The sequence below is a fragment of the Barbatula barbatula genome, assembly GCF_947034865.1.
Source record: "Barbatula barbatula genome assembly, chromosome: 16".
NCBI lineage: Eukaryota > Metazoa > Chordata > Actinopteri > Cypriniformes > Nemacheilidae > Barbatula > Barbatula barbatula.
In genome coordinates, this window is record NC_136779.1 from 17,371,801 (window position 1) to 17,399,045 (window position 27,245).

At 39.7% G+C, this 27,245-nt stretch overlaps 1 protein-coding gene across 3 annotated transcripts in view; it reads left to right on the top strand.

Annotated features, from left to right (window-relative positions):
* Nucleotides 1–27,245, top strand: part of LOC306906044 (transient receptor potential cation channel subfamily M member 4-like) — a 104,158-nt gene that overhangs the window by 44,075 nt on the left and 32,838 nt on the right. For all 3 annotated transcript variants that reach the window (XM_079477111.1, XM_079477110.1, XM_079477112.1), the window contains 14 exons: nucleotides 4,141–4,262; nucleotides 4,404–4,640; nucleotides 8,093–8,194; nucleotides 8,341–8,448; nucleotides 8,535–8,664; nucleotides 9,176–9,321; nucleotides 9,388–9,500; nucleotides 9,590–9,700; nucleotides 9,797–9,843; nucleotides 12,046–12,287; nucleotides 12,504–12,619; nucleotides 13,387–13,519; nucleotides 15,715–15,889; nucleotides 15,987–16,152. In XM_079477111.1, the coding sequence (XP_079333237.1) occupies nucleotides 4,141–4,262; nucleotides 4,404–4,640; nucleotides 8,093–8,194; nucleotides 8,341–8,448; nucleotides 8,535–8,664; nucleotides 9,176–9,321; nucleotides 9,388–9,500; nucleotides 9,590–9,700; nucleotides 9,797–9,843; nucleotides 12,046–12,287; nucleotides 12,504–12,619; nucleotides 13,387–13,519; nucleotides 15,715–15,889; nucleotides 15,987–16,152 (1,948 nt within the window). The remainder of the gene's footprint in view (nucleotides 1–4,140; nucleotides 4,263–4,403; nucleotides 4,641–8,092; nucleotides 8,195–8,340; nucleotides 8,449–8,534; nucleotides 8,665–9,175; nucleotides 9,322–9,387; nucleotides 9,501–9,589; nucleotides 9,701–9,796; nucleotides 9,844–12,045; nucleotides 12,288–12,503; nucleotides 12,620–13,386; nucleotides 13,520–15,714; nucleotides 15,890–15,986; nucleotides 16,153–27,245) is intronic.

The following is a 27,245-nucleotide window of genomic DNA, read 5'->3' on the forward strand; positions in this document are numbered from 1 at the left end:
ATTTCCATACGTTATTAGCATTTTCATTAATTATTTTATATTTTTTGGCAACAAGGGGGCACCGGCATATACATTTTCATGTTCTCTCAGAATAAGGTCACAATGACCCTTACCAACATTCGTAGGAAAAAAACTCAAAGCAATGTAAAACAATAGCTGAACTTCCAATCCCAACTCGTATAATATTTTTAAAGTTGGACTGGGACCTGTGCATAACAGATAAAAATCATAAATTTACTAACCGGCACCGACCCGAATATTGTTTGAAAACTGGACCCGGTTGGCACATATTCCATAGCAAATTCAGTCCGTGAACAAGTTTCTGAAAATAGAACCTTTAGTCTTTAGTACTGGACTTCTGCCTGCCTGACTCTGATGCAATCCTTCTTTGTTTCATTCATGTTATTCCAATTGAATGAACATTTTTAATTCCATTTATTATTCCAGCTTCAAAAGTCTGCTTTTTGTGAGGGGGAAGAAAGACATCGCCTTTTTGGTTGCACCTTTTCTCTCTCGAGTCAAGTCAAGTCAAGTCAAGTCAGCTTTATTTATATAGCGCTTTTTACAATTTCATTGTTAAAAAGCAGCTGTACAAGAAAACATTGACTATAAGTAAAACATAAAAGGTTATGCAAGTCAAAACTATATGCAGTGTTAATTAAATAAGACTATAAAATTCTAGCAGCCCCTCCCGGCCAGGCAAACTGTGCAAAACAGTATGCAAACGGTGGCGCAGAACCCAAAACTCCATTGGAGGAGAAAAAAACCTGGAAACCAGGCCTGACCAGGGGATTCCAGTTCCCCTCTGGCAAAAGCTGCAGCCTCTGCACAAGCTCGACAGTGCTTGCACAACAAGGCAAAATCAAAAACAAGATGGATTTAAGATTATCATTAATAATCTAATAGCGGCTGAGGTTTTGTAGAGTCGCCACGTCCTTTGTCCAGCTCTATCATCACAGCATTTGTCAGGTCTGGGTATGGATTGTGCCCTGCTCGCTCTAGTAACCTTGGAACAATGAGACAAGACTGGCTGAGAGTAGAGTACTGTTCAGCACTCTTTGATGAAACAAATGCATCAGTTGTTATTGGAAGTGTTCCTTGTTCCAGTTGATGTAACTAGTGCAGCCTAAATCTTTGCAATATATATTATGATAGTGTAGTGTATGCAAGATTAAAAAGATGCGTCTTTAGTCTAGATATAAACTGACAAGAGTGTGTCTGCCTCCCGGACAGTGCGGGGAAGACTGTTCCAAAGTTTAGGCGCTAGATAGGAAAAGGATCTCCGCCTGCACTTGATTTTGAAATTCTAAGTATTACCAACTGACCTGACGCCTGAGAGCGTAGTGCACGTGAAGGACTGTAATACGTGAGAAGTTCACTCAAGTAGTGAGGAGCTAAACCATGCAGGGCTTTATAGGCAATAAGCAAGATTTTTAAGTGGATGCGATGCTTTATAGATAACCAGTGCAAGGTTGACAGAACCGGGCTAATATGCTCAAACTTTTTTGTACATGTAAGAACTCAAGCTGCCGCATTTTGGACCAGTTGGAGTTTTTGTAATAGGCCTGCAGGGCAACCACCTAATTGTGCATGAGTAATTTAGTCTTGATGTCATAAAGGCATGAATAAGCTTCTCTGCATCTGATGGTGACAGCATATGACGTAGTTTAGATATATTTTTAAGATGGAAAATATGGCGTTGGCGACCTGGTTCTCAAATGACAAAGTACTATCGAATAAAATGCCAAGATTCTTTGCTGAAGATGAGGGTTTTATGGAACATCCATCAATAGTTAAGCAGTATTCTTGGTTGTTACATATGGCGGTTTTTGGTCGCATAAATAAGATCTAAGCCATTTCAAAGCTATTTCTGTCATGATTCTGCCACATCATGTCATGTTTCTCTTGGTTTAGTGGCAGCATCATGACAGAAGCTCATGTTTTGCGTGGAGAGAGGTATTTATGGCCCTTTTGGCCTTCCATGCGCTCTCTCCGCTCTCGTCTCTGTTCCCATCCTCTCGTTACCTCGTTATTTATTCATGCCATTCACCTGTTCCCCTCTTGATTTGGTCCCTTATTTAATGCCCTTGTGTCTTCTGTCTTGTGCTGGTTCATTGTGGTTGTGTGGTAAGTTCATGTGTCTTTTTAGTTTAGTGTTTAGTTTAGTGTTTAGTTTAGTGTTTAGTTTAGTGTTTAGTTTAGTGTTTAGTTTAGTGTTTAGTTTAGTGTTTAGTTTAGTGTTTAGTTTAGTGTTTAGTTTAGTGTTTAGTTTAGTGTTTAGTTTAGTGTTTAGTTTAGTGTTTAGTTTAGTGTTTAGTTTAGTGTTTAGTTTAGTGTTTAGTTTAGTGTTTAGTTTAGTGTTTAGTTTAGTGTTTAGTTTAGTGTTTAGTTTAGTGTTTAGTTTAGTGTTTAGTTTAGTGTTTAGTTTAGTGTTTAGTTTAGTGTTTAGTTTAGTGTTTAGTTTAGTGTTTAGTTGTTCATGTTTATAGTTTATTTTAGTCTTGTTTAAGTGTAGGTAGTTTTAATCCTGTCTTGTTATTGTACCCATCCCTGTTTTGTTATTTTACCCCCACGTGGGTCTTTGTTTTGTATTTATTTATTAAAGTTTTCTTTTAACCCCTTACCCGCTGTCTGCACCTGGGTCCTCTGTCCATCTCACCACCCGCGATCATGACAATTTCCTTAATTCCGACATCATTTTCGAGTCTATGTTGGAGCGTGCCGTGGTCAATGGTGTCGAATGCAGCACTATGGTCTTGAGGCACCAATAAGGAGATACAACCTCGATCAGAAGCTAAAAGCAGATAATTTGTAACTCTGATCAAAGCTGTTTCTGTACTGTGATGTGCTCTAAATCCAGACTGGAAATCTTCATTGATGTCATTCCTTTGGAGGACGGAACCTAGTTGAGTTGAGACCACTTTTTACAGAACTTTAGAAATGAAAGACAGATTCGATATAGGGCTGTAGTTTAGTAGGGTCGAGTTGGGCTTTTTTGACAAGAGGCCTAATAACAGCCACCTTTTATGCTTTAGGCACATGTCCTAGTGTCAGAGATGAGTTAATAATGCTAAGTAGAGGATTTATAATTTCTGGGAGCATCTCTTTCAGGAGATTTGTAGGTATAGGGTCTAGCATGCATGTAGTTGATTTAGATAGTTCATCGTGATCTACGGTAGAAAATAATAGCAATTTCTCCTTAGGGGCTCTGTTGTTAGTTGTTTGTTTAGCGGGTTTCACGTCTGGTTGCAAAGATATAATTTATTCACTAATATCTTGGATTTTGTGAAATAGTTCACAATTCAGCACTGCTATGCTGATATACAGAATCAGAAGTCGCTGACTATTTATTGTTTGTTAATTTAGCCACTGTGTTAAATAAAAACCATTGTCACATCATTGTGATCAGACAACATGACAACATGTGGCTGGAGTTTGATGACAATCTAATGAGTGTCTAAAAGTTCACAACATGCACTTTTCATCCAAAATGGCCAACTTCCTTTTGGGTAAAGCTAATTGGTTTCGGTGCAAAAGTTGTTCAGGTTGAGGTGAGTGAAGTGGACAAGTGCAAACATGTATGTTTGATCTGTGCACCAAGATGTTTTGTGCATTCCAGTGATCGCTACAGAGAACCCCCGCCATTGTGCTAGCCTTTCCCTGTGCCTATTGTAGGATGACTCTGAAGCGTGTGCTAATGTTCAAGAGTTTTCGAGCATGTTAAGGCCCCCAAAATGCCCCGAATTGAAAAAGAGAATATAGCTTCAATCTGTTATGACGGGCAACCACCACCATGGTTTCATCAGGAAAACGGTACACAGGGGGCACGTGCATTTACAGCAATCCTCTGGCAGTCTTATTTTAAGGGTTATAACAATGAAAGGGTTGCACTATTAGGTTATTAAGTGTGTGAAGCACAGACACACAGAGGTAGAGTGAGATTAGCTGTTCAGTAGGAGACTGTTTACCAGTTGAGCCAGAAGATTCAGCAACATTTAAAAAAAATATTAAAGTGGCAGTCCAGAAGTTTGGCCTCTTTGTTGTAATCTGAGTTTGAAACATAAATCTACAGCAGACCTTTGTGTTTGGTGGATATTTTGTCTTTTAATACATCTTTTTTGCTCTGTGTATTTATGCTAGCAAGTAAACATCGTGTCTCAGGGCCTATTAATCCTTATGCTGATGAGTTGAAGCTGGCTGTTACTTGGAACAGAGTGGATATTGCCAAAAGTGAACTCTTCAAAGGAAACATCATGTGGAAGGTAAATAATTGTGACAGAAAATAATTTGTTATACACTAAAATACTATTTGTATACTGATACATTTTAAACTACATGAGTGATTGATATGTTATTGTTTGTTAATGACTTTGTTAACTGGGTACTTCTAATTTTCTGCACAGTATGAAGATTTGGAGGACTCGATAACTGATGCACTGAAAAACAATAAGCCACAGTTTCTACGTCTCTTTATTGATAATGGTCTGAATATTTTGGAATACCTAACTTACGGCAGATTGGAGGACCTTTACAACGCCATCTCTGAAAACTGTCTGGCCAACTCACTGCTTCAGAATCTTCTAGAAGTCCGTCTGAATGAGGCCAACCCCAATCAACCATGCACAATTAGTCTTTATGAGGTAAGGATTTAAGAACGAAGAGTAGGCTTTGCAGAGTATTTTTCCTTGCCAAAGAACTGCAATGTTCCTATTCTGACCATGTTTCATTCCGAAAGGCAGTACAACACTTCAATTCTACCAGCAGGGCCACAACAGAAACAAATAAAAAACACAAAGTGTGCACTATCCAATCCAAAGAATTAGATTTCTTGGTCAGCCTTGAAATACTGTTGATTGCCCCACTTATTGGCAGGTACAATGGTGTTACCTGTCCTTACAAAAAAGTCCAATGACGGTACTGTCTCATTGTAGAAGATGTTAACGCTTCTCCTTTGTCCTCATATCAAAAGTTCTGACCTTAAAATAGTGCAGTAAGTGGCAAATATTTAGATTATATTTTTCTTTCCCAATCCATGTTGTTTTATTTTTTGCAATTTAGAGCAGGGAGATTGCTTGGATCTGGCACACCTAACCTCCTTTCCGGATGACTGCCTGTGTACTTTAAAGGACTAAGTGACAACATATTATGGCGCATTTGACCAGGAGGCATCCTTAAGGGAGCAAAAGAATGGCGCAAAATGTAAATTTGTTGAAAATGTCTACATTTTTAAAGCAGGCATTTTTTGACGCAGGCGTTAGCCAGTCAGATCACCTTTCGCAAATAAGATGGTCTATAATATCTGGGAACATCCCTTTCAGTTGATATTGTAGCAAGGTGGAAGAATACACAACAAGGATAGTTCAAAATGAAAAGCCCCAGAGGGTGGTTTTTATTTTACAGATATGTGGTGGTGTGAAAGTGCGTGGTGGGATCCCTCTTCCGTGCTCTTCTCCGTGTCCTCTGTGAGTGCTTGTCTGTTTGGTCCTCGTGGCGGGATTGGTTGGTCACTGGCTGTACTCTGTAGTGAGACAAAGAGAGCATTAGTTCAGGTCTCATGGAGAGGTGTCTCACCTTCTCTCTGTGAGCTGGCTGTTTATAAGTCCCTCTGCTGATCGCTGTCAGCTCTGACCAATCAGCCTGTGATGAGTGTCACCAGGTGCTTCTCATCTGTTTCCAGGGCAACGCTGATGTGAGCTCGGGACGCTCATCACAATATGTAGGTATAGGGTCTAGCATGCTTGTTGTTGATTTAGATTATTTAATGCAGTGGTTCTCAATTATCAGGCAGCTCAAACACAGCGGGAGCAGTCAGGCGCTTGTGAGTCTCTCACTCTCTCTTTTGATGAGCTGCATGTAAATTAAGCTTGATATGTATTTCGGCATGTGAACCGCTGTTTAAAGCTGTTGTTAATATGGTAAAGCGCTAATTTAACTTGCATTTGTATCTACTCGAGGTTACATAAATGAAGCACACATTATGATTTACTTTTGATGCACAGCCTTGATAAAAACCGCTGAGTTTAAAATGAGACAGACTTCCAAGACATATCTGTTTGTTATATAAAGCTGTTCTCTGCATGTTTATGCATATATTTATACTTATCCGTGTTAAATATTCTTGTGAGAGGGGAGAGAGGAAAAGAAAAAAAAATTGGCCCGATCCTCCTACGCCTACTGGCGGTTGGCGATGGCCCTTTGCGTGAGAGCAGCCAGCAGCGATTCCCCCGTTTTCTTTTTTCCTCACCCTCATGGTTGTTGGACACAGGATTCAGGCCAACGGCGACGACCCCTCCGCTCCCTCCTTAAGGCCGCCATCCCACCTCGGCCCAGGAGCACTGCAGCGGGCTCTCCATCCCAGCCGATTCATCTTGCTCCAGCACCACCGGCCCCGCCTCACAGCTCTCGTCCCGCCTTCCTCACGACAATTCTTTCCTCATTATCTGTCTTAATATAAGTCCCACATAAGTGTAATTTACAGAGCCCTGTTTTTCAGTCCCCTACTTCTGCTGGCTAACTTCGTTTGAAAACAGCTGGTAAATAAAAAAGTGTTTGTGTTATTAATAATACATTATAATTGGAGGACGAGGTATAATCATGAGGCAAGTAAAGCCCTACTATTAATATTAGTGTTTATTTATGTGTTTATGGCGGTCATTAGGTGGTTCTTGAAACAAATATTTGGAACTTAATCTAATAATTTTGAGAACCACAGATAACATTTTTTTGGAAGGTTCATTGTGATCTACACTGGAAAATAATTGTAATTGTTCCTTAGGAGAGCTCCTTGAGTGTTCTCAATTAACATATTACCAATTCCAAATAAGTCTTGACCACTAAAGTCTACATTACATACAGAATAACTCCAAATAATGCTACAAAACACAATTAAATTATACATAATTTTTATTTTTTTTGATAAACATTTCTGCCAAAGCAGACATGGCAGTGTCTAGGGCCAGGGTATGCCTGAACACTGTATTTTGTAGATATACCTGCTGGGTGAGACTATTGAGTCTGAGGTTGTGTATCAAGGAGCTTCACCAAGGAGATGGCCCATGTCATTGGTTTTGTTTTATGGCTGCCACGGTGGATACGGATAGATATCTGTGGTTAAATCTGTCAGGCATCAAGGAGAGAGATAAAGAGGTTTCCCCTTGATGTCCGGCTGTCACCTGCAAGCCTTTCTGGTAACGGAGTCAACACTTCACTAGAGAGGTTCTAGGATAATGCAGCATGTGACAGCATTTGAGTCTACATATGCATATATTCTCAGGGGGTTGCTGACAGGGGTCAGCCACACCTTCAGCCACCTCTTTATACCAACAGCAGAGTGCAAGCTTGAGGTACGAGGCAACATACTCAATCGAAGCCTAAGAGCAATACAGTGGATCTGAGGGCAATCATTATTGCTTGTAAGGCATGTTCCTGATGCCATGTTAGGGCTTCAAAGGGCGTGCCCTTTGGGGAGTGAAAAGCTCGGATTTTGCAATGAGGCCTCAGGCTATTGATTGGTTATTCCCACTGCTGTAACACGTCGGGAACCTGATTTTCAGTATACAAGTTCCATGAGATCATTGAGGACATAGTATTGTAGTTCAATAAGCTAAAATGCTCCCTGCCATTCAGTCACTTCAGGAGATAGAGAGTATTAAAAGTTCATTTGTCAATTAATAAGTACAAAACAGCGTTTCCAGGCACCTTTCAATGTTAGCTCAAGTTAAGGGAGGCAATGTTAGATGTATAGTAAATAAATAGAAAATGCAATGATTTTCAAATCCTTCTGCACCTTTATTCGATGCTATATAGTACTATAAAGGGTTTTGTGTTCCAACTGATCTATATTATTATTCAGGTATGGCATGGCATGGCATGGCATGGCATGGCATGGCATGGAAATGTCTACTTACTGTATATGTTGGCCACTCATTCCACTATGTATAGGGATATATTAAGTCGCAGTTATTTACACACGAATAACAAAAAAACATTGAAAGAATGGAGAGGAATATATTAATAAATTAAGAATTATATATAAGAAAAAGTCATTAAGGCCTTTAAACACAAATCTGTTGTATCTTAATCCTCTCTCAAGGTGTCTCAGCTGCTGGAGAATCTGTTAGGGGAGGTTTGCTTGCCCTTCTATAGATCAGTACTTTATCTGGATACAAAATCGTCCAAAAGAAAAGCTTTCAAGGTACCAGACCTCACTTGTAGTTTATAAATATTTTCGCATGCTTTCATATGTTCTCTCTAGCTCAGGACATGCAAATGTCATTTATATATTTATGTACATTTTGCACACTCTTGTTTTTAACTATTACCATTTAAAACTTCTTGAAGGGGTCTGGCCATTATCAATCGATGTACTGCAGGCACCCATGGTTAAGTTTGTTTATTTGGGCAGTTCTGCAAAACCGCAGTGAGATGGCTGTCTTTTTCTGGGAAATGGTAACGTGACCTGCTAAAGTTTTGTCATTAAACAAATGTATTATATGGCTGGTCATTACAATACCAATTTTTTTTCCTTCTGTTAGTGTGGAGAGTCAGTTCTGACTGCACTGGGAGGTTGCAAACTCTTGAGAGAGCTGTCCAAATTGGAGATTGAGACAGAAGCCAAGCTTTCCTTTAAGGATTTGGCACTGAAGTTTGAGTATATGGCTCATGGTAAGAAATATTTTTACCTGTGATTAACACTATGGATTACCCCAAAGTGAAAGTTTTGTCATTATTTACACCACCTCATTTTGTTTCACCCATGTTGTCATTGTGTCAATGCAAAACAAGAAATACAAACTCTGCCAAGCTTAGAATTTCTGCTTGTGGGGTCATCTAATTGTGATTTGAAATATATAAAATTAACTCAATTGTTACCGATGCAAACCCAATGAGGTAATATTTGATTAATTAATTGAATTGACCTACCTTCAGCTTCAGCGTTCTCCCACTTTATACAAAGCACCCGAATTCTTCTTTAAACATGAAGTGACGATATTTACTGTATGTACATATCCACAGATTTTTGTACTGTATTAGTATTACCTCATTTAATAATGCTAGACCTTTTTACAGATGGAAAAAGTCACCAGAATTTTTACTAACATTGTCTGTAGTTATTACTGAGATGGCACATGGCATAATGGTTTTAATCTAGCTTCTGTTCTTTCATTATTGACAGATGTATTTAGCACATGCTATCAAACCAAAGCAAGCAATTCCTTTAAGATTTTGATCCGTAAGTCCGAGCTGTGGGGTAATGCCACCTGTCTGAAGCTGGCCATGGCGGCTGAAGCCCGCCTTTTCTTCAGCCATGATGGAGTGCAGGTCTGTCAGCATGGATATTTTATCTATTTGGTAAATACATATATTTGCTAATTGTGTTGTTTTTAGTCCCTGCTATCTCAGATCTGGTGGGGTGACATGGAAAGAGGCACTGCGGTTTGGAAAGTCATCCTGACTATGATCTTTCCTCTGCTTTGCTGCACAAAACTAATTGAATTCAGGTCAGCGTTCACAATGTATGCATTTATTAAAAGTTTCTATATACTCTCAAAGTCACTAGTATATTGTACTTTACGTGTATGTCCCCCAGGAAAGTGGAGAATGTAGAAGAGATGAAATCATCAATGGTGGCTCATCAAACTTCTGAAGCAGACTGCCAGTATGGAGAGACTGTCTTTTCGTTCTCCGATATAAAACAGCAGTACATTTACCTTTTTTTTAATATGTAATATAAAAATATTTTTTTTTTTTTACATAAACATGCCTTTATGTGTAACCCTTTTACTGTATTTTGCAGCGATGCTGACCAAGAGGACTCAAATCATATCAGACATCCAACAAAGGGTTTGACTTTTATTTGTTTTCGACAGTTGATTTTGATTGTTTATATCACCTTTCCTCAAAAGTTAAATTTACAATATGCAATTACATTCTAGTTTTAAAGCTTGGGTAAAATGACACAAAAATATGTGTTCTGACTTTAGTATTGGGACCATTTCTCACCATTAAAAAGTTGCTTATTAGCATGCATATCATTAGAATATTGGCTGTTTATTATCATTTTTAAAGCACATATTCTGCTTGGCCGTATGCTACATCCCTAATCCTATTATTATATATTATTTTAAAAACATTTAACAGGTCTTGTATATCGCGTCAACGAATTCGTAATCACATGTGTGGTCACACTTTAAGGTCCAATTCTCACTATTAACAAACCATTAACAACGACTTTTGCCTCAATACATTTCTAGTTTGGTGCTTATTAATAGTTATTTATAATCATTTTTAGGTTAAGGTATTCGGTAGGAATAGAGATGAAGAAAATGGTCATGAAAAATATGTGCTTTATAAATACAAATAAACAGCCAATATTCTAATAATAGGCATGCTTAAAAGCAACTTGTTAATAGTGAAAATTTGTCCCTATACTAAAGTGTTACAAATTTTGACATGACACTTGGTAGGTGTCATCACAATAGGCAACATGCTGTGTTTCGGCCCAGCGCCATTGTTACGACCTATGGGGCTAGCCGTAACAGAAAAATAACTCTTTTGTGTACACCAGAGAGTTCCCAAATACAATTTTTATTTCTTTCAATGGGCATCTCTCCAGGGGCAGACAAGGCCAAAACAATAAACAAAACAAACTTTTGTTTGACAGCTAAATAAACTCCAACTGAAATAAAGAAAACTAAATACATACCAACTTATCTACCACCCTCAATCAAAAACAAAGTTATCAAGATGCATGTAAATAAAATGCCGTCTAAACCCCTTCTTCCCTTAATTTGGCAAACTAATATATACAAGAATATTGACATGGTTACATGCAAATTTAACACAAACATGTCTACACACACAAGTAGAGAGATCAAAATAGATACAAAAAACAGTTTCATTTCATGTTGTAACCTTGACAGATCAGACACCATCGCATTAAACTATGATTAGCCTTAGACATTTGTTGAAAAAAAGCTAAGATGGTTATGATCAGTAAAAATTTAAATGGGCTGTACACTTTTACCAACATACACTTCAAAGTGTTGCAAGGCGAGGATTAATGCAATTTATTTTTCTATAGTTCTGTAGTTTGGTTGATGTTTGAGGAACTTTCTTGAGAAGAAACTGATTGGAGGATTAAAACCACTTTCTACAGTTAACAATAAAACGTCTTGGTTACGGATGTGACGTCTCGTTTACGTATGTAACCTCCGTTCCCTGATGGTTGTGTCAACAGAATGGGGCTTGACTTGAGAACCTATCATCTCTGACTGAATCCGGTGCCGAAGCACTAGGTCCCTGTGTGTACACAACAGAGCCCCCGCTTTTCTTGTGGACAATGAATTACAGGCTGTAAAACTCAGAGAACATCTCGGCCAGAGGGACAGGAGCATCCTTGCCTCTGACTGAGGTGGAGAGGATGCCCCAAAACTTGGGCGGGTGCTTGGCGAACTGAATCTCGCATTACCAAGATGGATTGTGTTCCCCAGCCACCGTGGCTTTCTGGGAAGAGCCAATTAGGCTCCCAGGGCCCGAGAAATGGGGACTAGGGGTTCGATCTGCTTCATGGGGGGTGGTTCGATGGCTGACAGTGCTGCCTCCTCGCCGTTTAGGGCTTGACCACATAATTGCTGCTTGCAGCTGTATTTAATGTTCAACTTCGGCACACTTGGAATATTTGTATGTTTTGAAAGACAGTTGTGACTGTGTTTTAAGTCACATAACAAAATGAATGGGTTATGTTGCTAAAATATATGAATGGGATAATGCATAATGTTAATACAGTTCAACCTGGCAGTTTAAACAAAAAATCACACCCCAATCAATGTTTTCTTTGCAGAATTACAGCGCAAATTATATTTTCATAATGACAGGAGATTAAAGATTCTCCTGCTGCCGGTTCAGAGAACGGTCCAATGCATTGTATTCGAGGAAACGAACAAAGGTTTCTCGCCGTATGGGTTGGAGAACAGGTTTATTCTTGTTTCATGAGCAGGATGCAAGAAATTAAGAGTTTTCCTGTTTATTCCTATCTGTAATCAGGTACACCTTCAGAAACTAGGAACTGCAAGAAGCAACCCTTTGTGATTACGCGCTGGAAGCAGTTCTGGTACGCCCCTGTCACCTCCTTTGTTGGCAATGTTCTGATGTACTTCCTCTTTCTGTTCCTGTACGCCTATGTGTTATTGGTTGATTTCAAGCCTCCTCCCCCTCATGGCCCTGCGGTGTCAGAGTATGTGCTGTATTTCTGGGTGTTCACTATCGTGTGTGAGGAGATTCGAGAGGTATAATCATATTTTGTGTTATAACACAAAACTCTATTAACCTTCTTTAGACAATGACTAAAGTGATCAACACAAAGCTACTTAAATATTAAAATATGCATAATAAGTGTAATAGAGTACATGAGTGTACATATCTTAAAATAATACAAATTGTGATAAATTCAGGTTTAATTTCATAACCTATTAATTTCACTTCGTCTTGTCCTTCACTGCTAGACGCTCATTGTTGGATGCAAGACAGTTGGCCAGAGGCTGATGCTGTATGCTCAGGATGTGTGGAATAAGTTCGATGTCCTTGCCATCTCCCTCTTTATTGCTGGTTTGTGCTTCAGGTAATATCACTTTACAGTCATTTCTGCCTCTAGAATAGTAAGATTAATTAAAATAAAATTAAGGGAATCAGTGATGCATAGGTTCTGAGGGGAGTGGGATTGCACATTTTGCGCTTTTATTTATTTTATGTATTTGGTCTGTGTACACTGAGATGGTGTCTTGAGGCCCTTTGCATTCTGTTATGTTCCACCGTTTGTGCATCTGTGCTGACTGCATTAATAACAGTGTTGCTTCACCTGCAGGAAATACTATACTTTAAATCAGCCTCTTGATAAATTGTCATTTACATACATTTTTTTACAGCCTATGTTTTAAAGGGGGGTGAGATTAATCGCGCATTGCCTAACACATGAGACTGGTTTCACAGACAGGATTAAGCCAGGACTATGCCTTGGTTAAATTAGGATAGATAAATTGCTTTAATAAAAAATATTTAGGAAAACCTTACTGGTGTGCATCTTGAGACAAAACAATGGCACTGACATATTTTCAGATATGTCAGGACAAGATCATTTTAATTTAGACAGCTTTAAAAAAATCTGGGACTAGCATTAAGTTTTGTGAAATGGGGTCATATTGTTTGGTACTTAATCACATTGAATCAACAATTTGAACATAGATCAACATGTAGCAAGTCAAATCAAAAACGCAGGAAGTGAAAAACATAGTATTTTTAGCATCCTTAATAAATATTCTAACAATTAAATTAGTAGTTTAAAATGTTACTAAATGTTTTATTTGTGTGTGTGACATTTTTCTCTCTCAGGATGTCTAAATGGTCAATAAACATAGGACGTGGCATATTGTGTGTGGACTACATCGTGTTTTCGCTCAGACTCATTCACATTTTCGCCATTCACAGACAGCTCGGCCCCAAAATCATCATATTGGGCAAAATGGTGAGATAAAAGGTTGTCAGTCTTAAACTACAATGTAAATGTTCGGGGTTACATTACATGGTCAGCTCTATAGTTGGTAACAAGTAATCAATATGCAACTTGATTTGGGATCATGGTTAAAGTGGACATTGATTTATTATTGTTATACTTTTTTGGTTTCCATTGTGTGTGCCAGCTCAGAAAAGCTGAAGAGAGAAAATATAGGCAGTTTTTTATAGATGGTGTCTGAAGCTGTGTCATCCAGTGAGCTTTTTACATTTTTAGCCCAGTTCAACAGAGATAGCTAGCTATCTGAGCAATATACAGTTTTTCTATAGAGGGTATGCATGTGACGTCACTCCACATGAAAGCCAAGTGACTTAGGCCCACTCAGTGGCAAAACAACTATTACCGCTATTCGTACTCTATTTAAAACGGGACAAAGTTGTTGTTCCATTAATTGTACAATCAGTTAAAGTACGAAATTTGAGAAGTTGCCAAAAGATAAAAAATAAGTAAATGCATCATTGTAGTTTACAGAAACAAATAGATTACTTAAACGTGTTTAAGTATTTACCTGAGGTATGTTGTATTTGTTTAGTCATACCATAATAGTGTACACTGTAAAGAATTTATTCAACCAATTATTATTTAGTAACTACCAAAATGTTTTAATGTTGATTCAATGTACTTCTCCCAAATAATTACTCATAATAACATAAAAAATTATGTTTGCTCAAAAGTTTTTTATTACATTGTTCTAATCATTTGAACATTTGGAAAGCTCCAGCATTTACTTGGAAAGCATTAACTCTGTTTTTTATGTTATTTAAACTAAGATTTAACCTAAATTAAAAGTAATATATTATAATGGGGTCCTCCACGCCAGACCTCTTGGAGTTTTCTGTGTTTAGCTCCATTACTAATCAAACACACCTGAATAAACTCATCAAGATCTTCAGGATTTCTACAAAGTTGCACATCTCGGTTACGACTGTGTTGAGGGACAGACTGGGGTTTGATCTTGAGAACCTATCATCTCAGAGAGGAATTTCAAATGGGGAAATTGTAAAACCTTGCGAAGTTACCGGGCATAGCCAGATAGGCCAGATAGGCACACTGAGCCAGTGCCCACGAGGAGGCCATTCTCTGGGTGGAGTGGGCTCTCACTGCATGGTCGATCTTGGGACCGGTATGCCAAAACAATGGCATCCACAATCCAGTGTGCCAATCCCTGTTTGGAAATAACCCTCCCTTGTGCTGTCCCCAAAACAGACAAAGAGCTGCTCAGAGCTTCTAAAGCCCTGTGTGCGGTCCAAGTAGAGTCGCACTGCGCGTACTGGACACAACTCAATTAAATGTCATTTATATAGCGCTTTTCACAATGTGCATTGTTCCAAAGCAGCTTTACAGGGGAAAATAAGAAAATCCGAAAAACACAAAAAAGGTAAAACACAGCAAATGGTGTTTATATAAAAAGTAAATAATATCTAATAAATAATAATATCTAGTTTCCCGGTGGTTTATTTGGCAAATTTTGCATTAAGTGAATGCTTGGCTGAAAAGATGTGTCTTTAATCTAGATTTAAATTGGGCGAGTGTGTCTGAACCTCGAATAGTGTCGCGAAGGCTATTACAGAGTTTAGGTGCTACGTATGAGAAAGCTCGACCCCGTCTGGTGGATGTAGTTATTCTAGGTTAACGTGCATTACTTGTAACACATTACCCCCAACACTGGAAATTACGTCAAAGCATACCCTCTATATGACTGTAAATGGATTATCATTTAAAGAGACATGCACCGAAACAGAACAGTTTGAAGAGAGTTTTTTTGACAAGGCAAAAGGATTCTATTTTACATGACTATTGAGGAATTTCAAACAAAAAAGTATGTTATGAAAATTTTATTAAGACCCTAAAAAATTATACCAACTTGTGAAAAATGGGCATCTGATGTTCCCTTTAAAATCTCTATGGTCAATCTACTAGTTGGAATGCTAATGGTTTGCTTTCTTGAATCTCAATTGGGGTTGCTCATTTTTTAAATACTTATACTGTGTATCTGGTGACCAAGAGCATTTAATAATGCTGTTTAAAATCTTCATTATTATTAGTAATTATTTTTTGTTTTCAAAATAAAACAACCTATTTCAGAAGCATTTAAAGCTGCAGTTTTGATTTTTTTGTGCTCTTTGGATACAATTTCACAAATCCAGGTAAAGGATGCATTCTTCTTCTTATTCTTTCTGGGAGTGTGGCTGAGTGCATATGGAGTGGCCAATCAAGCTCTTCTCTATACATCTGACCCAAACCCTGATAGGGTATTCCGACGAGTATTGTACAGACCATATTTGCATATATTTGGACAGATTCCTGTGGAGGAGATAGACAGTATGTTTACTTATGACACATAATCTGACCAAATAATATTCTGTATTTTCTGTTGGCATGCACTGATTTAATTGTATATTTGTTTGTGTTCATTAAGCTGGCAAGTCTTGGGACAGAAACTGCACTGATAACCAGACATTGATCAATGGAGGGGAAGAGCCATGTCGAGATACCAGCCACAACTGGCTTGTGGTCATTTTACTGGTTGTCTTTCTACTTGTTACCAACATCCTACTTGTCAATCTACTCATCGCCACATTTAGGTATGCAATTCTTCATCACTTTTTAGTCATTGTATGGCACGTGCTTTTAGCATTTAATAATTTAAGTTTACTGGTATCTATTTTTATGCAACTAGAACTTATTTTTAACTATTCCATTAGATACTAGTACCTTAAAATAGATAATAGTGCTTATTTATTAGATACTTGTATTTAATTATACTTAACTTGTTAAGAAAAAAGAAAACTAGGGACTTATTTTTAGTTACTAGTGATTTTTTTAATCACATATATCCTGAACATAATATACTTTTTAGATTTAGAAACCACCACCTCGATGGCATAAGGAAAACAATGCACAGGGACACATGCATTTACAATAACCCTCTAGCAGTCTAGTTTTAAATAGTTCACCCAAAAATTATTATCTCATCATTTTTTACCAAAGCTTTCATTGTGCAAATGAAAATATTTGGTAGAAGGTCAGTAACCAAACTGCAATTTACTGCAGTAGTAGGGAAAATAATGGGAGTCAATAGGAGATGAGATCTGTTTGTTTTAAGGGTTAGGATTTACCCTCCCATTGTGTTCAAATTTTAGCATTACTTTTAATGTTTTGTCCTCACTTTTAAATATATAAAAAATGCTAAAAGATTTAGTTTCAGTATGTGTTCCCTGGCTTTTGAACCAATGACCTTTGCACTGCTAATACTTTACCAAGTGAGACACAGAAAGAGTTCTGTATATAGACTATACATACGTACACATATATATATATATATACAAACACAAAATTCAATCAAAATTGTAAATGTAAAATGAACACTAAATACAATTTCACAATAGTACTTTTTTGCTACTGGGAATATGATGTGAAGATTGTGTGTGTATACAAACAAATCTGATATTTAACTTATGTTGGCAAGGGAGATTCATCAGGAAAAGTTTAAATAGAACAAAAAATTATATAGCATAGAAAGTTTTGCAAAAAAGAACATCGGGGCAAAATGACTATTGGTTTAAAATGTGACATTCTGAAAACTGCATAAGATGAACATGTCTATGAATTATTCTAATTATATCAGAAAAAGTAAGAAAGTATCAAGTTTAAAAAATATATTTAGCATATAAAAAAATGTCAAAGTAGCTTTGTGGTCAAATTGACCCCAATAAATAACAGAAGGGTTAAGGGTTACAGAAGTGAAAGGGTTTACACTATAACAAAGAGTGTAAAGCATACACAAACACACTCACAGAGAACAATACATACACACTTTATAATAAGGATAAATTGTTAACATGAATTAATTATATTAGTTATCATAACCAATATTTATATAGCATTTACTAGCACTTATTAGTAAAATAATTAGTAAAAAAAATTAGTAAAAAATTTATCTTATTGTAAAGTGTTTCCAAACCATTTAATGATCTTTAAGAATCACTATGCATCACCATGGCCATATCTTTAGAGATTTAAAAAAAATTGCAATCCAGCATCTTACTCTTACCCACATGTGTACATAGCAGTCTATAAAAAAACCTTCGAGGCTTGGGCCCTAATCATTTGTTTTTTATTTGCACACACATCAGATGTTATGAAAATTTAAGTCTAATAGGGGTTTCAAAATTAGGCGAGGCAAAATGGTTCGATAGTGCCACCTACATATGTTCAATGAAGTGCTTCTAACGCTACATTTGACATACATGCACGCAATTTGCACTACACTTTTGAATCTCTCCAATACCTACAAAAAGTATGTTGGAGTGAAGCTCTAAACCCAACAGGAAGTCCCAACAGGATCTCCTAGAGATTTAATCCGATTAACATCATATTTTGTCATTCTCATCCAAAGTAAAGTACTGGTAAATTGCCAAACAATTGTATTTAATAGATTGTTTGTGTTCAGAACCTTTTCAGTAAATCAGTCCGGCCCATTTAGCAGTAATATAAGTTCTGGTAAAACTTTACAATAAGGGAATGAATAATCATGTACTAATATCTGAATTAATACTTACTTCCACATGAATTAATAATTAATGATTAATAAAGGGCTAACCCTTACCTAAGCATGGAATCATGAGGATTCATGTGTTAATACTGCCCAGGTTAACTACATACTAGTACATGTTTGTTAGTTAATGTATTAATTAACACCTGGAAGTAAAAGCTAGCAATTTGATTCTTAAATAAAGGAGGAGTTCTTCTGAGTACTTTTGTAATATTGGTCACGCTTCAGTATAGGGGGCAATTCTCGCCATTTAACAAATCATTAACTACACATTTTGTATTGTCACAAAGCAGCTGTACAAGGAAACATTGACTATAAGCAAAACATAAAAGGTTCGGCAAGTCAAAACACAGGGCAAATTTCAGACACACTATAAATTTCTATTTGCAGTGTTAAATAAATAAGATTCTAGCAGCCCCCCCAGCCAGGCAGTATGCAAATGGTGGCAAGGAACCCAAAACTCCATTGGAGAAGAAAAAAACCTCCCTCTGGCAAAAGCTGCAGGCCTCTGCACAAGCTCGACAATGCTTGCACAACAAGGCAAAAAAAATTAGATTTAAGATTATCATTAATAATCAAATACTGGCTGAAGTTTTGTAGAGTCGCCACGTCCTTTGTCCAGCTCTATCATCACAGCATTTGTCAGGTCTGGGTATGGACTGCGTCCTGCCCGCTCTAGTAACCTTGGAACAATGAGACAAGACTGGCTGAGAGTAGAGTACTGTTCTGCACTCTTTGATACAACAAATGGATCAGTTGTTATTGGAAGTGTTCCTGTTCCGGTTGATCTAACTAGTGCAGCCTAACTAGTGCAGCCTATCTTCGGAATATATATATATATATTACGATAGTGTAGTGTATGCAAGATTAAAAAGATTAGTCTTTAGTCTAGATTTAAACTGACAGAGTGTGTCTGCCTCCTGGGGCCTCATTTATAAAACTTTGCATAGGATTTGCGTCAGAAGTGGCGTACGGATGAAACATAGAACATGCGTACGCACAGAAATATTTGGATTTATAAAACCGTGTGTACGCATATCCTACGCAGTTTTCTCTTAATAAATCACAATCAATTCTAAATGTAGCACAGCTTTTACTGCCTTCATGTCACGCCCAAAGTTGCCCATAAATAGTCTGTGAAACGCCCACAAAGTAATATTCATCAATTGCGAAATCATGGCAAACACAGAGAGGAAATAAAAAAAACGTAACTTCACTCAATGTGAAGTAGAAGTTATTGTTGGCGAGGTGGAAAAGAGGAGATAAATGTTGTTTGGAGGGCACAGTGTGGGCATTACTAATGCCAAAAAGGCACTTGAGTGACAAAAGTTGCAGACCCCGTAAATGCTGTAGCCTCACAACCTCGGACCGTGGCCAAAATAAAAACGAAATGATTGGACATCAAAGTCGAGGCAAAAAAGCGTCTAGCGAATTGTCCTCGTTTGCCAGCAAGTCTTCTTGCTGTCTGAAGATGCGTTCACTCCGAATCCTTCCATTTGCCACATCTTATAAGATCTATATCTGCTCCGCCAGACGGACACATTGACACGAATATCAGTTTTGTACATTATTTCGTTCTGTTTACCATATTATTTATGAGGATGAATTGCATAACATGCCAAGATTATTGCAGAACATATTTCACTTTTATTTTTGCAAATATGTGTCAATTTGCATTTCTGTTGTAATTTTCGTTTGATTTTGTTTGTTTTACAGTGCAGATCGATCAAACGGGTGTTCGTGTAGGCTGTTAATTGTAAGACTTGCTTTGTGAAGTCTTCATGTTATTTATGAGAGGCAGTATTGCCATTTCTTTTACACAACGGTCTACAGTTTCACACACTTTCACGTGTTTCTTCCATCTGCCGACGTTGTCGCCATTTCTCATTTCACCCGTTTTTGTGCGTACGCCTGGGTCAGAGCTCGGCACATTTTCCCTACAAGTTTGCTTTTTATAAATACCAATTATTGCGTAGTTAGTGGCGTACGCCACCTTTTGTGTGTATGCAGCGTTTATAAATGAGACCCCTGAACAGTGCAGGGAAGACTATTCCAAAGTTTAGGCGATTGCACCTGATTTTTAAATTCTAGGTATTACCAACTGACCTGACGCCTGAGAGCGTAGTGCACGTGAAGGACTGTAATACGTAAGTTCACTCAAGTAGTGAGGAGCTAAACCATGCAGGGCTTTATAGGCAATAAGCAAGATTTTAAAGTTAATGCGATGCTTTATAGGTAACCAGTGCAAGGTTGACAGAATGGGGCTAATATGCTCATACTTTTTTGTACGTGTAAAAACTCGAGCTGCCACATTTTGGACCAGTTGGAGTTTTCGTAATAGGCCTGCAGGGCAACCACCTAATAGTGCATGAGTAATTTAGTCTTGATGTCATAAAGGCATGTATTAGCTTCTCTGCATCTGATGGTGACAGAATATGACGTAGTTCAGATATATTTTTAAGATGGAAAAACGCAATTTTACAGGTGTTGGCGACCTGGTTCTCAAATGACAGAGTACTATCGCATAATATGCCAGGATTCTTTGCTGAAGATAAGGGTTTTATGGAACATCCATCAATAGTTAAACAGTATTCTTGGTTGTTACGTATGCGGTTACTGTGTTTCGTGAGGCTTCGAGGAAATATAAAGTTGCGTATCATCAGCATAACAGTGAAACTTACTCCGTGTCGCTTTATTATATCTCCTAGAGGTAGCATGTATAATGCGAAGAACATAGGCCCTAAGACTGAGCCCTGTGCTACAACGTACTGGACTTGTGATTTGCGTGATACCTCATTGTTTATTGCTAAATATTAAAAACGGTGGCATAAATAAGATCTAAGCCATTTCAAAGCTATTTCCTTAATCCCGACATAATTTTTTAGTCTATGTAGGAGCGTGCTGTGGTCAATGGTGTCGAATGCAGCACCAAGATCTAGCAGCACCAATAAGGAGAGACAACCTCGGTCAGACGCCATAAACAGATCATTTGTAACTCTAATCAGAGCTGTCTCTGTACTGTGATGTGGTCTAAATCCAGAATGGAAATCTTGATTAATCTCATTCCTTTGGAGGAAGGAACATATTTGAGTTGAGACTACTTTTTCCAGAACTTTAGAGAAGAAAGGTAGATTCGAAATAGGTCTGTAGTTAACTAGTTCTCCAGGGTCGAGATGTTTTTTTTTTCGACAAGGGCCTTATAATAGCCTGCTTATATGCTTTAGGCACATGTCCTTGTGTCAGAGATGAGTTAATAATGCTATGTAGAGGATCTATAATTCTGGGAGCATCTCTTTCAGTAGATGTGTAGGTATAGGGTCTAGCATGCATGTAGTTGATTTAGATGATCTAATGATTTTAGAGAGTTCATTGTGATCAATAGTAGGAAATTATCGCTATTTCTCCTTTGAGTCACTGTAGTTAGTCATTTGTTCAGTGGGTTTCACTTCTGGTTGAATAGTTTAGATTTTTTCTCTAATATCTTGGATTTTATTTGTGAAATAGTTCATAAATTCATCACTGCTATGCTGGTATACAGAATCAGAAGTCGCTGACGATTTATTTTTGGTTAATTTAGTATTCACTGTATCAAATAAAAACCTAGGGTTATGCTGGTTTTCTTCTATTTGTGATGAAAGGTAGGGGGATCTAGACGTTTTTAGGGCTTTCCTGTATTTTCTAATACTATCCTTCCATGCTGTACAAAATACCCCTAATTTCGTTTTCTTAAAGTTGCGCTCCCTTTTTCGTGCCGCTTTCTTTAGAGCCTGAGTGTGTTCATTATTCCTCGGTGTCGGGCTGTCAATTTTAATCTTCTTTAAGTGCAGAGGAGCAACTATGTCTAGCGCTTCCGAGAAGGTGGCGTTAAAATTTTCAATGGTAAAGTCAAGATCTTCAATGTTATTACTCATGCTAGAGATTTGAGACAATTCAGGCAAATTATCAAGAAACGCGCCTTTTGTAGTCGAAGTTATTGTTCTACTATATTTGTAACCAAGAGTTTGATTTGCCGCCATAGGGTAGTGAAGCAAGCATGGTACCAAATAATGATCTGAAATGTCTTCGCTCTGCTGAAGGATTTTTAAGTTTTATACCGACTTCTGGGAAATGCTAAAAGAGTTACGTTAAAGTGCAGCAACACCTCCCCCTCTGCCTTTTTATAATAGTAATCTTGGGGGACAGACTCATTTAAAATAATATAATCATCTGGCTTTAGCCATGTTTCTGTCAGACAGAGCATATCTATTTTATAATCTGTTATCATATCATTAACAAAAAGTGCAATCTGAGTCGTAACAGTTGATTAACTGTTTTTGTTTATGTTTAGTTAGTTTAATGTTAATTAAATTACCTTTTTAGAGGTTTACGCATTATTTTATATTTGCAAATCCGGGAGACAGACACAGTCTCTCTTTTATGATGTTTGGGAGAACGTATAATCGCAAGTTGTGCATTTTGTGTGTTCTTCGACTCTCTCTTATCAGACTTTCTTTGATCATTATTGAGCTGATCATTGGCTGAGTCTTTGCCATTTTGGCTATTCTTCGATCCATTCGAATGGTAGTTTTCCATTTTCTTCCACATCTCTGAGGTTTTGGTTGACATTTTAAAGCATTTGATATAATTTTAGATGAGATATGTTTTTCCCTCTCTAATATTTTTTTTTGCAGTTCAAGTATGCTGTTCTGCTGAACAATGTCTTGAACGACCCTTTTACTCAGATTATCAGAGAGAAATGCACAGTGCAACATTCGGTGCCTTTGTCCTTAAATAAGGGCCAATTGTTTGACACCAGTTTTTTGTAATGTGTGCGAATAAGGACTCAGAGGCAGGAGGTGAGATCACAAAAAGGGTTTATTGGTTAGGAATCCAGTACACAGTGAGATGCGGCACTCCCGGCTCGAAAACAGCAAACAACAACAAAAAAAAAACAATAATCCAGAGAAGGCGAGCAAGCGCCGGATCCGTCTGGTAAAACAGGGAAACCGAATGGGAGAGATAACATCCAAACCGGCTTCAGCGAAACTGTTTAGAAAAAGAACACAGACCGTAATCCACTAGGGTTGGTAAGTAAAGACGACAACGCCACAACCACTGAGGGACACACTGTGGTATAAATAGTGAAATCACTAATAGGGAACAGGTGTGTGCAATGAACAAAATTATCACTGGGAAAACCAGACGGGAGGAATGTTGGAAATAAGAAAGGAAACCAAATATAACAACATCAAAGTAATAAAACCATAGAAAAAAAGAGCACATAGTACACCAAAACATATATTTTTTTAACAGAATGATTTTTCTCTCTAATTGAACTCCTCACTGCTATTATTTTGAACATGCCCTTTTCAATTATTGATTCAATCACATAGAATTAGCAGCATGCATTTCATGACTGTTGGGTCTGTTTGTTTTCTATTACTCTACTACAGTAATTTGTAGTACTACAATACAAAGTACAGTATTACTCTGCCCTGATGAGGACCACATCTATCTCAAGGCTGAGAAATATGCATTTCATCAAATGGCCATCCAGTTCCTCGGATACAACATCAGTCCACAAGGAATCCAAATTGACAAGTGGAAGGTGAAATCAGTTCCTGGCCCATACCCACAATGATCAAAGAACCACGATTCCTAGGTTTCGCGAAGGGCTAACTGGTGAATAATGACTATGCTCCAAACGGTAGTGCCTAAATAACTTTCAGTTCATTAAATTATTTGAACAGAATTGCAGTGATCCTCATGTGAAAACAAAGAAATTCAGCCTGAATCTCAAAGTCATGTTTTAGCAAACATAAACATATATATAACATCATATGGCAGACAGATCACTTCACATCGCATCAAATTATTAAACCAACAGTACCTTTACATGATATGCTTATAAGATTAGATGAAGAAGACTCAAATAAAGTACAGTGGTGCTCAATGTTCTGAATTCGGTCATGTGGGAACAGTTTACACAGTTTTTGCACCAATAATCTTCACAAACTAATATGCATTTTATTTAATAAGTTATTTGAACTCTTTACGACACTGGGGATTCTATGTAGATTTTCTGATTTTCTGATTTGGTTAGAGCCTTGGGCTTGTGATCAGAAGGTTGCCGGTTCGAATCTCAGTGCCAGCAGGTCATCACTGAAGTGTCCTTGAGCAAGGCACCTTACCCCATTATTGCTCTGCAGTAATGCTTAGGCACGCATGCTGTCACTTATGCACGCATGCTGTTTGTAGACTTCAGCTCTGCTTCCAATACCGTCATCCCTTCCAAGCTAATCATCAAACTTGGAAACCTAGGCATTAACAACCCTTCCTGCAACTGGATTATGGACTTCCTGACGAACAGGCCTCAGCTTGTTAGGTTAGGCCACATCTGCTCCACCACCACCACCCTCAACACTTGTGTACCACAGGGCTGCGTACTGAGCCCCTTTCTCTAGTCCCTTTTCACACTCGACTGCAGGCCTGTGAACGGATCTAACTGCTTCATCAAGTTTGCAGACGATACAATGGTGATTGGTCTCATCAGCAACAACGATGAGACTGCATACAGGGAGGAGGTCCAGCACCTGGCCACATGGTGCTCGGACAACAACCTGCTCCGTAACACCTCCAAGACAAAGGAGGTCATCGTGGACATCAGGAAAACAAAGGGAGGCACACACGACCCCATCCACATTAATGGGATGGCTGTTGAACGTGTTTCCAGTTTTAAGTTCCTGGGGACTCATATTTCGGAGGACCTGTCCTGGACCACCAACACCTCATGCCTTTCTGAGGACACTGAAGAAGAACCAACTGTCTTCAACTATCCTGGTGAACTTCTATCGCTGCACGATAGAGAGCATCCTGACAACTGTGTCACAGTCTGGTACGGGATCTGTTCTGTTGTCATATTTTCATCAGAATATACTGTGACGAGCGGGTCTGTGTGAAATCAGCGTCGCCATGGAAACTGCAATCAAGCCACAGCGCCTGCCGATCGCTTCCACCTGCACGTCCTTAAGCGGGCTGTATTTAAGCAGAGGCAGAGGAGAACTCGAGGAGCTCGTTCTCCTATCTGAAATTGGCCTAATGCTTGGTTGTTTCTTCTTGCTCCCATAGAGACCAGCGCCTGAAGTGATCGGCAGAGACGCACCCCCCTTTCCACGCACCACAGATAGACGCCCGACCCTTTTTCACGCACCGCGGAGAGTCTACCCGACCACGCCCACGCTGGGACTGAAAGCGCACCTCACTTGTCCCAGCACCGATTGTGTAATAAATTACCCTCATGGGTACAAACTGTGCATCCCTGTGTCTGTGTTGCTTGTCGCCCGCCACAGTTGGTGGAGAATGTGGGCATAGACCAGACACAGTGGCTAACCATCTCTGCCTGTTTACCCAGAGGAACTCGCTGTCTCTCTCCCATCGCCTCAGTGTTTCCTGAACGACCGCGGCCATGGAGGATATTATCCGCCGACTCGCGGACATCGTGGCCAAGCAACACCATTTCACTGAACAGCTCACTCACCGACAGGAGAGGATGGAGCAGGCGTTCGAGACTCTGCACGCCTCTGCAGCCAGAGTTCCCCTCCCCGATGCCCGTCTCACGGCGCACCACCATCTCACCAAGCTCACGGAGTTCGATGATATCGACGCCTACCTGCACACCTTCGAAGTCATTACGACCCGAGAGACGTGGGATAAGGCGGAATGGGCTCAGCTTCTGGCACCCTTCCTAACCGGCGAGGCTCAACAGGCTTACTACTCCCTCCAACCCCCACAGAACGAGGATTATGAGAGGCTAAAGGCGGAAATCCTCGGCCGGGTTGGTCTATTACCAGTGGTCGCAGCGCAGCGGTTCCACCAATGGTCCTACAACGAGCATCTTCCGGTTCGAGCGCAAGCTGCCCAGCTGTCCTGGCTCGCCCATCTATGGCTGCTCACGGAAAATGCCACAGTGCCCCAGGTAGCTGAAAAAGTGGTCGTTGATCGGTTGCTGTGCGCGTTGCCTCGCCGGTTCCGGAATCCCGTTTGCATGAGGAACCCCATGTCACTCCGTGACCTGGTGGAGGCCGTCGAGCTGGCGGATGCCGCGTTTGCCCGGGACGAGGGAGAGAGAGCAGCGGGTCCCCGGAAGGTGAACCCCATTTGGCGACCACAGGAGGGTACCTTGCGACCCATCAACAGACCCGTGGCTGCCACCCCTCCGGACGAACCCATGCCTACGGAGGCCAACTCTCCGGCGGCTCGGACGTGGCTGGCAGGCTGTATCGTCCACCGGAAGCTCCCCCAGGGGCCCCGGAACGAGTGGTGCAGCTGAACGGCAAGGCGGTGGTAGCTATCCTCGACTTGGGAAGCTCCATCACTCTTTTCCGGACCAGCGTGCTACCCCCACGGCGGACCAAGTCAACGATTCCTATTACCTGTGTCCATGGGGACACCCGAGAGGTCCCGATTCAGAGGACAGAAATTGCCGCAGAACCAGGGTCCTGGCCGGTAGAAGTGGGGGTGGTGGCCGACCTCCCTGTGCCCATCATCGAGGTACCCTTCTTGCGCATTGGGCTGGACCTGGTGGGGCCCTTGCCGAAGTCTGCCCGGGGCCACGAACATATCTTGGTAATCATGGACTACGCCACCCGCTATCCAGAAGCGCTCCCGCTCCGGAAAGCCGCCACCAAAGCAATTGCCAAAGAAATGTTCCTGCTGTTCTCAAGGGTGGGGATTCCCTCGGAGATCCTGACGGACCAGAGGACCCCGTTCATGTCCCGGCTGATGGCTAACCTCTGCCACCTCCTTAAGGTGAAACATCTCCGCACCTCCGTATACCATCCCCAAACCGACGGTCTGGTAGAACGGTTCAACCAAACCCTGAAGAGGATGTTGCGGCGTGTTGTGGCAGAGGATGGGCCAACCTGGACCTGATGCTCTCCTAAGTGCTGTTTGGAGTAAGGTAGGTGCCCCAGGCGTCCACAGGATTTACGCCATTTGAGCTTCTGTTCGGCCGGCAACCCCGGGGGCTGTTGGATGTCGCCTGAGATGCCTGGGAGCAGCAGCCAGCCCCTCACCGAAGTGTAATCGAGCACGTGCAACAGATGAGGGACCAAATTGACCGGGTGATGCCGCTCCTGAGGGAGC